The 9,754-nt window shown below is 48.2% G+C and overlaps 2 protein-coding genes and 1 pseudogene across 4 annotated transcripts; all 3 read right to left on the reverse strand.

Moving 5' to 3' along the window:
- Positions 1 to 1,308: 1,308 nt before the first annotated feature.
- LOC136003945 (feather beta keratin-like) lies at positions 1,309 to 2,955 on the reverse strand. 2 transcript variants are annotated; one of them, XM_065659991.1, is made up of 2 exons: positions 2,671 to 2,955; positions 1,309 to 1,992 (listed from the first exon to the last, which is right to left on the reverse strand). In XM_065659991.1, exon 2 carries the CDS (start codon positions 1,969 to 1,971, stop codon positions 1,675 to 1,677), a length of 297 nt encoding a protein of 98 aa, XP_065516063.1. In that variant the 5' UTR covers positions 1,972 to 1,992; positions 2,671 to 2,955; the 3' UTR covers positions 1,309 to 1,674. The 2 variants fall into 2 exon arrangements, with proteins under 2 accessions (XP_065516063.1, XP_065516064.1); XM_065659992.1 differs by lacking the exon at positions 2,671 to 2,955 and adding an exon at positions 2,338 to 2,358.
- A 1,360-nt stretch (positions 2,956 to 4,315) lies between these two features.
- On the reverse strand, positions 4,316 to 5,338 carry LOC136003958 (feather beta keratin-like). Of its 2 annotated transcripts, none has more exons than XM_065660022.1 (2): positions 5,183 to 5,338; positions 4,316 to 4,898 (listed from the first exon to the last, which is right to left on the reverse strand). In XM_065660022.1, exons 1-2 carry the CDS (start codon positions 5,336 to 5,338, stop codon positions 4,587 to 4,589), a joined length of 468 nt encoding a protein of 155 aa, XP_065516094.1. In that variant the 3' UTR covers positions 4,316 to 4,586. The 2 variants fall into 2 exon arrangements, with proteins under 2 accessions (XP_065516094.1, XP_065516095.1); XM_065660023.1 differs by having other exon boundaries at positions 4,316 to 4,904; positions 5,188 to 5,206.
- A 2,465-nt stretch (positions 5,339 to 7,803) lies between these two features.
- LOC136003965 (feather beta keratin-like) lies at positions 7,804 to 8,533 on the reverse strand (annotated as a pseudogene).
- Between the last annotated feature and the right edge of the window lie 1,221 nt (positions 8,534 to 9,754).

Consider the following 9,754-nt stretch of genomic DNA (forward strand, 5'->3'; position numbering starts at 1 on the left):
AGGACCTACTGATTTCCCATCTTTCATAGCTTGCTCTTGCTGCCTCAAGCCACAGCCTAAAAGTAAACATATCCCATATTATCTCTAAACCATTCTTACCCCACCTTCCCTCCGCATCATCATCCCCCCCCCCCCCCCCCAATTTGGTAACTTTGCAAGTAAGTAATTCTTAAGCAAAGAAAGCTTATAAGCTTAAAACGTTTGGAAAAATATAAACCTATCTTTATTCCCCTGGCATGTGAACATTTGGGCTGGTTCTAGCAGTGAACCTGAATGCCAGTTGTCTTCCCTCTGGTTACTTCACTATCTCTATCAGCACTACAACATTTCAATTTCAAAATAAATATTGGTGGGCTTTAAAGGAGAAAGCCCTGAATGAAGTGAACAGTCATCAAAATTACACAGCTCTCACTCGTGTTGCTTTCCTGTCCTATGTTCTGTTAGAACAGCACCAGCAGTAGAGCAAAGGCATTGATACAATTAAAAACTTGGATAAAATTCTCAGAAACTTATGTGCCTACAGACAAGCTATTCTTTATTTGTCTTTGATGTCTCTTAGCCGCACATAACGTTGTGAGCTTTAACATCTTTGAGAAAAACCCTAGATGGTAACTGGAGCTATTTGGTTTTAGTCTTACAGGAAATAGCTACGGCCATTATCTACATCTTCACTCATTTTTCCTCTAAATTATGAGAGTTTTTGTGTTGATTATCTAAGCAACAAGATTTCATGGACTGTGCTTAATGTTTGAAAGAGAAGATATCAAAGGCCACTATCAACACAGTTTTATGATTCTGCTGAGATTTGAACACTCGTTTCCCCTTTGAAACCCTGAGTCAAAATCACTAGAAGAATGTCATGGTTAAAGCTTCAGAGGCTGGTAGTATTCAATCTAATCAAAATCAGATACCCAAATACTGCTTCTGAATTAAGGAGTTTCATATTCTGAGAGTTTTACAGTTGCCAAATAAGTGATAAGATCAGAAAGTTCCCAAACTAAAAGAGTACAATTGTACCCTTAAGCACAGAGGAGGAAAAAATTTTGGGGAAAAAAATAGTAAGAGAAATATATATGTAAAAATGTTCAGTGTTTCACAGGAGTCTAAACGATGAAATTCTTTTTATCATATTGATTGTGGTGACTATTCAATTCACATTTTCCACTGAGGATGTACTCCACAGAGATTTGCCACAGGACATATTCCTCCCCAAGAGGATGAAAAAAGGAGGAGAAGAAAACCATAATGAAACATATATTCAAATGCAAAATGATTTTAATCATGAAAAGTCAAGCAACATTCACCAAACAAAAGATATACATATATTTATAAAAGAGAAAAAAACCATTTAACCCATTGCAAGTGAAAGACAGCAAGAGAGATTCCACTTTTCCTCAAGTCCTGAATAAAAACCCTCCATTGATCATTTTAAATTACAGCATTATACCAAGACAATGTGAAATTCAAAATCACAGAGGCATGGAAAGTCATCAAAAGCAGGAATTTCAAGAACAAGATATGTTGGCCAAGTGCCCAGAAAGCACCATGCTTCTCTCTCTCTTTTTCAGGGAGGGAGAGGAGCACTGAACTCATCTGGCAACCCTGGCCAGCAGCTCCAGCCTCAGTCTGACACCTGGCTTTGGGCTTCCTGGTTGATGGACATCCAGCCTGGCTTTAACAGGGCAGGCTCCTCCTGCCGCAGTAGCGGCCACCAAGACCAGAGAGGCTGAAGCCCCCGGAGTTGATGGGCACTCCCTCCTCACTCAGGATGCTGCCAACAGCAGCAGATGCTGAGGATCCCACGGCGGTGTTCTGGGGGAAGGAGCTGAGGATGGGTCCGGGCAGGGTCACCACCACGGGAGAGGGCTGGATCACCACGCGGGAGTCCTGGCACTGCCTGATACAGGGCTCGTTGCAGCTGTTGGCCAGTGGGGTTGGCCCACAGGGACGGCACAGATCGTAGCAGGACATGGCTGTGGAACGGAGGTGGACCTGCAAGAGAGAGCAAGGAAAGCACAGGCAGTGTTAGAGTGATGGCCTGCTTTGCAAGAGCAAAGGCACAGGCTGAGGAGCTGGGACAGCCTGTGTAGGGTGGCAACGATCTTCAGTAGAGAGGAAGAGAGCCTCTGGAGCTGAAGTTCCCAAGGAGACACAGGAATCATGTAAGACCTTCTTCCACCCCCCCCCCCCCCCCAAGTGTAGAACAAGAAGAAGAAACACAGAGAACGGGATTAAGGAGAAAGGCTGCCAGCAAAAGCTACCAAAAGGCTATGGCAAAGTTGAGGTCAAAAGAAAAAGAGGAGAGCAAGACAGAAGGCAAAGACACTTGCAGCTCACCTTGCTCACCAAGGAAGAGAAAGCAAGAGAAATGGATGAGGGAGCCTGCTCTTGGGCTGACTTTTATACTGGTCCAGACTGCCCCAGGCCCAGAGACACCCTTTGCTCATGTAAAGTGTTTACCAACCAGCTCATCTTGCATGCAAAGCACCACAATTAAAGAAATGAGGACAGTGCTTATATTCCCTGCAATGCTGCCTTTTCATTTCCCTGTTTGTGACTTACCCATTCAGCAACAAGCCTCCTTTCAAGTGACAATATCAGAGAACAAAATTATTACATGAGACATGAGACATGACACAGAAGTGTAAGAACGATTCTATTGCACAGTACCTGAGCAAGGAAAATGCACAGACAGTAGACAGGGGCAGCCCAAAGTCCAGGTCAACCATCAAGCTCCGGGTGGTGGAGCGGGACTGACATAAGGCAACACAGTCCCTCCACGCATTAGGAGCAGATCCCTGGATGCTAACCTGGCCACAAAGCTCATCAGCTGCCGACAAGGGCCATAATAACCAGACAGACCCAAGCACAGGTTGGGAATTCCATCCACAACTGATGGTCTGGATCAAGGGGGTCAGGCATACACAGATGTGCTAAAAAACAGGAAGCTCACACTGCTACTGCTAAGCTGAGGAAAAGAACAAAGGCTCAGTACAGAGCTTAAGTAGAGAAGTGGGTTAAAGGGGAGTAGGAGGACTGAGAGACCCCAGGTGAGGCTCATCATGGCCATTGGCCTGGGAGCTCCTGCACTCAGGCCATTGATGTGCAAGAAGAGGAAGTCTCTTCTGCACCTGGGACACAGCACACCAGTTCCATCTATGACCACAGTGTGTGGGGGGGAGGGACTTTTCCTTCAAGAGAGCAAGTTTGCATTCACTATATATGTGCAAAATCTGTCCTTTCTTCTAAGCATCCTTTCAATCCCACTGCTGCCTCAGAAAATCCATGGGTAGGGTCTCCTGCCAGACCTTCATAGTCCCACATTAAATGCCCAGCATCTTTCATTCAGAGAAGATTGGGCTTTAGTTATGGGGAAAGACACTGTAGGTGTTCCTACTACATAGGGCACAGCACAAAATATGCCCATAACTGCCTGAAGCAATACTGGGGACCAAAGGGCAAAACATCAACTGTGCAAGACTAGAGGATGAGGCAGGAATGGATCATCCCCTAGATCACCTGTTGCAGTAGCAACTATTATATCTCAGAGGAGTAGGCCACACCACCTACATGCCAACTCCATGCATGGGCAAGATTTCCCTCGCTGATATCAGTGGACTTGCAGTTCAGGGCAGAATGAGAAAAAGACACAATGGCTGCACCCTGGAGGATTTCTTCATTTCGTTTTCTGGTGTACAAGAGACAGAAAAGGACTTCACTACAGCTTCATGGACAACAAGTCATGTATGCTCCCAAGCAGTGACTCTGCAGGTCTAACATTGCTATGTACTTCAGAGAGGGGCCTGAGGGGCAAGTAGACATGGTCTGGGGGCAGAAGTGGTGGGCTACTGTTTTTTTGACATCTGAACATGCCACACATATCTACCATCCATGCAAGGAATTGAAGGGGTTTGATGCAAAACGGAAGTCTTTTGTTCAGGACAAAGGGATGTGTGTGACTTTGGAAAGGCAGTATCGGATGCAGTTATGTCATCAAACTTCAGTCGAACACCCCATGCCAATCTCCCAAGAAAGATGGAAAGCACCACATACCTTCACCCACACAGTTCCCCTGTATACCATTCTATTTTTGCCTGCCCAGCTTGGCTGGGCATCCCAGGAGGGAAAAAACACAAGGAGACTCAAGTTACAATGCAGCATAAACTTTAATGTACATAAAGAAAGAAATAAAGCAGTGCATCCTGGAAGGGATGCCGTCCAGGCTGCTACAAGGGCACCTGACACTCAGGCACCCTTCACAGCATCAAGACAAACACCTTCCTCCCACACCCATGGGGAGAAGGAGATGAGCAGGAACCCTCTGCGCTTGCTTCAGGATGAACCCATGGCACAGGACAACAGGAGGCAACAGGGACTCATGATGCGGAGAAGAAAGCAGAAGAAGATATCAACCGGCCATGTTTCCAGACAGCACAGGCTGGCACCTTGTTTCCATACCTCCCTCTCAGGAGGGAATGAGGGTGCTCAACCTGTCTGGGAATCCTGGCCAGTAGCAATGTCCTCAGTCCAGCACCTGACTTTGAGCTTCCTGGTCCATGCACTCACCGGAGACTTCCAGCCTGGCTTTAGCAGGGCAGGCTCCTTCTGCCACAGTAGCGGCCACCAAGACCAGAGAGGCTGAAGCCCCCGGAGTTGATGGGCACTCCTGCCTCACTCAGGATGCTGCCAACAGCAGCAGATGCTGAGGATCCCACGGCGGTGTTCTGGGGGAAGGAGCTGAGGATGGGTCCGGGCAGGGTCACCACCACGGGAGATGGCTCAATAATGACCCTGGAGTCCTGGCACTGCCTGATACAGGGCTCGTTGCAGCTGTTGGCCAGAGGGGTTGGCCCACAGGGACGGCACAGGTCATAGCAGGACATGGCTGTGGGATGGAGGTGGACCTGGGAGAGAGTGCAGGAGAGCACAGTCAGCAGGCAAGAATCACCCTGGCAGCCTACACACCCAGAGCAAAGCACAGACTGGAGAGCAGCAACAATCTCAGTAGGGAGGAAGAGAGATCCGAGACACACAATCCCGAAATACCCCCCTGAAAAAAAGTTGTCCCCCACCTTCCATTGTGGTTGCAAGGATCCAAGACTCAGGACACAAAGAGAAAGGAGCTCAGTGATACAAGAAGACAGAGAAGAAGAAGAGAAAGAGTGGGAAAAGGCAGTTGTATCTCACCTTGCTTACCAAGGAGGAAAAGGCAAGAGAAGTGGATGAGGGAGCCTGCACCTGGACTGGCTTTTATACAGGTGCAGGACAGCCCAGTCACAGAGGCAGTCTTTGAGCATAAAATGTGTTTACCAAGAAGCTCATCTTCCATGCAAAGCATCACAATTAAAGAAATGGGGACACTGCTTATATTCATTGCTATGCTGTCTTTTTGTTTCCCTGTTTGTGACATGCCCATTCAGCCACACAAGCTCCTTTCAACAGACACTATTAGAGGCCAAAACATTTTCAGGGGAAATGACAAGTCAGCACAGGCAGATGATGCAGCAGTGATGAGGAATGTCCTACCTCACCAGGTGAAGCCAGACTCTTGCCCTCAGGGGCTCACTTTAAAGTGTTCCTGAAGCATGTGGCCCATCTACTTTAGCCCTGAGGCTTCAGCCTGGACATCCACACACAAGGGTCGGTTCCATCAACCACTTGCTCTTGTGCTATGCACACATACTCTGTATTAAGCATCGCCTTTCTAGGCAGGGCACCTCTGCTGTGGGGTTTAGACTCTCTAGACTGAGCTTTGATCTCAGCAGAAGTTGTTCTTCTTTTGTCATCTTCCTTCTCTCCTTCATCCCCACCTGCCTCTAACAGAAGACTAGCAGTGCCTAAGAACCAAGGCTATTCTCCTCCTAACACTCTATGCTGGAGACCATTTACAAAGTTGGATACTCCACAGTGACCAATGTACATGCTGGTAATCAATATCTGTCCTTCTTCTTATGATGCTCAGCAACAGAATGAGGAGTCAATAGCCATAAACTAAACCACAAGTTTCACCTGAAAATGAGGATGAGTTTCTTTATCAGAGCACTAAAACAGGCTGCCCAAGAAGGTTGTGAAGTCTCCCTCTCTGGAGACACTTCAAATCAGCACAGTAGCATTCCTGTGTAACCCGCTCTAGGTGGCCATAACTTGGCAAAGGGGTTGGACTGGATGATCTCTAGTGGTTCCTTCCAACATTAATAATTCTGTAATTCTGTGATTCTCTGAATCTGTGTTCTTACTGCCCATGTCTTTGACACTTCTGCTTTAGCCATGCAGACAGCTGGCAGACCAGACATGGCCAAACACTTGGCAGGATTTCCCCAGGACATCCAACTCTGCTCACCAGCAAGCAGGGTCCATAAATCTTGCAAGGGCAAGCAGAGTGTCCCAGCACAACAGATGCCTCCTACTCGAAGCACAACCAGAGCAGCAGCACAAAGTGTTGCCTGCCTGTGATGGAGGGACTGAGAACTGAGACGGTGGGGTACCATTCCCTCAGTCTTCCCAGCTTGTGGGGGTGATTGGAAGGACAGAGGAATCATTGCTTGACACCTCTATGGGTACAGTCTGCACAGCAGCTGAGTGGGGTTTGGGGATGATTTGCAGCACATCTGCTTCAGAGCAACTGCTGCTCAGGACACATTGACACACACAGAAGGACTCCGTATCAGCTAATGCTTCTGACCACAGAACTGCTTTAGTGGGGGCAAAGATGATTTTCCTGCTCCCTTGTAGCCCTCCACAGAGTTTCCAGAACATGTCACTGATGCTGCCCATCTCTTTCAGAGGGTTTCCCCTGTGTGACCATTCTCCTCCTTAAACAATTTTACACAACAGTGATGAATGCATCCTCATTGTGCCAATATCCAGAGACAGGTCACATCTCCTCTTATATGCCCTGGCTAACATTACTTTCAGACTCCCTTCAGTTCAGGGCTTGGAGGAAGTACTTGGAGGAGGGCAGAAGCTCACATTCAGAGCGTTGGACAGGTGACTGCTAGCCTGCATAGAAATGTCTTCCATTGGGTTATAGAGGCATTATCCAAGATAGCATGGTGCTCACATGTCCATTCGGAGAGCTCATGGCAATTTTTCCATGCTGAGACTATACTTCACTCCCCTCCATCACCACATCTGTCATTCGGAGAGCTCATGGCAATTTTTCCATGCTGAGACTATACTTCACTCCCCTCCATCACCACATCTGTCTTCAAGTGACCATACCCCTTAAGAATACTCAGCTCCTCCAAGCACATGACAGATCTAACAGTGAACCTTACCTATTCACGCTGTTCCCCTCTAGAAGATCCCATTTTCCAGCCCAGCTTGGCTGGGCATCCCAGGAAGAAAGGAACACGAGAAAAACTCAAGCTACAATGCAGCATAAACTTTAATGAGTTTAAGGAGAGAAACAAAGCAGTGCATCCTGGAAGGGTTACTGCCCAGGATGCTACTAGGCCACCTGACAGTCAGGCACCCTTCACAGCAATGGGACAAGCATCTTCCTTCCACACACATGGGGAAAGGGTGATGAGCTCTCTGCTTGCTTCAAGATGAACCCATGGCACAGGACAACAGGAGGCAACAGGTACTCATGATGTGAAGAAGAAAGTAGGAGAAGAAGAAGACATCAGCTGGGCATATTTCCAGACAGCACATGCTGACACCTTGCTTCCATCCTTCCCTTGCAGGAGGACACAAGGATGCTCAACCCATCTGGGAACTCTGGCCAGCAACCATGTCCTCAGTCCAGCACCTGGCTTTGGGCGTCCTGGTCCATGCACTCACTGGATGTCCAACCTGGGTTTAACAGGGCAGGTACCTTCTGCCACAGTAGCTGCCACCAAGGCCAGAGAGGCTGAAGCCCCCGGAGTTGATGGGCACTCCTGCCTCACTCAGGATGCTGCCAACAGCAGCAGAAGTGGAGGATCCCACGGTGGTGTTCTGGGGGAAGGAGCTGAGGATGGGTCCGGGCAGGGTCACCACCACGGGAGATGGTTCAATGATGACCCTGGAGTCCTGGCACTGCCTGATACAGGGCTCGTTGCAGCTGTTGGCCAGAGGGGTTGGCCCACAGGGGCGGCACAGATCGTAGCAGGACATGGCTGTGGGATGGAGGTGGACCTGGGAGAGAAGGCAGGGAAAGCACAGGCAGCATGTAAGAGGCAGCCTGACAGCCTGCTCAGCCAGAGCAAAAGCACAGGCTTGGTAGCAGGGACAATCTCAGTAGGGAGGAAGAGAGATAAGAGCCCTGAACCCAAAACAGGAATGAAAGCCAAAGACTTTTCTCCACCTCTCATATTGGTGGCTAGGAGTCCAAGGTCAGGAGTGTGAGAAGGACCAAGACTCTCAGCAAAAGGTATAACAAGCTCAGAAGGAAACAGTTTAAGCAAAACAGGAGAGAGGCAAATTCAGTTGCAGCTCACCTTGCTCACCAAGGAGGAGAAGGCAAGAGAAGTGGACGAGGGAGCCTGCAGTTGGCCTTGCTTTTATAGTGCTGAAGGACACCCCAGGCACAAAGGCAGTCTTTGAGCATGAAATGTGTTTACCAAAGAGCTCATCTTCCATGCAAAGCATCACAATTAAATAAATGGGGACACTGTTTATGTTTCCTGCAATGTTTCCTTTTCATTTCCCTGTTCATGACGTGCCCATTCAGCCACACAGGCTCCTTTCAACAGACTCTATTAGAGGCCAAAATGTTTCCAGGGGAATTGACATGTCAGCACAAGCAGATGATGCAGCCAGTGATGAGGATTTTCTTACCTCACCAGGTGAAGCAAGACTCTTGCCCTGCAGGGCCTCACTTTAAAGTGTTTCTGATGCATGTGTCCTGTCTCCTCATAACCTTGAGGCTTCAGCCTGGACATCCACACACAAGGGTTGGCTCCGTCAGCCACTCGCTCTTGTGCTATGCCCAGGCACTCTGTATTAGGTATTGCATTTCTAGGCAGGGCAAGTCTGCTAGGGGGTTTAGACACTCTCTGAGACTGAGCTTTAATCTCAGCAGAATTTGATCTTCCTTATTTGCCATCTTCCTATTCTTGCTCATCCCTCTTGCGTTTAGCAGCTCTCCTGGGTTCAGCAGTAGCAGTCATTTTTCTCCTTTCTAGTAGCTGGTGCAGTGCTATGTTTTTTACTTTAGTCTGGGAACAGTGCTGATAACACAACGATGTTTTTAGTTCTTGCTAAGTAATGTTTACTCTGATCAAGGACTTTCTGAGTCTCATGCTCTGCTAGGGAGGAGGGGAAGCCGGGAGGAAGCAGAGACAGGACACCTGACCCAAACTAGCCAAAGGGGTATTCCATACCACATCATGTCATGCCAGTATATAAACTGGGGAGAGCTACTAGGAAGGCCCAGATTGCTGCTGGGGTCAGGCTGGGTATTGGTCAGCGGGTGGTGAGCAATTGTGTTCTCTCCCCTTGTTATTTCCCTTATCGTCATTATTATTGGTGGTAGCAGTTGCGGTTTTTTATTATACCTTAGTTGCTGGACTGCTCTTATCTCAACCCCTGGGAGCTACACTCCTCTCCATCCTTCCGGGAGCCAGGGAATGAAGAATGGAATGGAGTGAGCAAGTGGCTGTGTGGTTTGAGTTAGTGGCTGGGCTTAAACTATGACAGCAGCAGACTGCCAGTGCTTAAGAACCAAGGCTTTTCCCCTCCCAGCACTCTTTACTGGAGACCATGGACAAAGCTGGATGCACCCTGGGAACCAAGGCATGTCATGCCTAATTGATACATATCCTTCTTC

Source organism: Lathamus discolor, chromosome 24 (genome assembly GCF_037157495.1).
Source record: "Lathamus discolor isolate bLatDis1 chromosome 24, bLatDis1.hap1, whole genome shotgun sequence".
In the NCBI taxonomy this organism is placed as follows: Eukaryota; Metazoa; Chordata; class Aves; order Psittaciformes; family Psittacidae; genus Lathamus; species Lathamus discolor.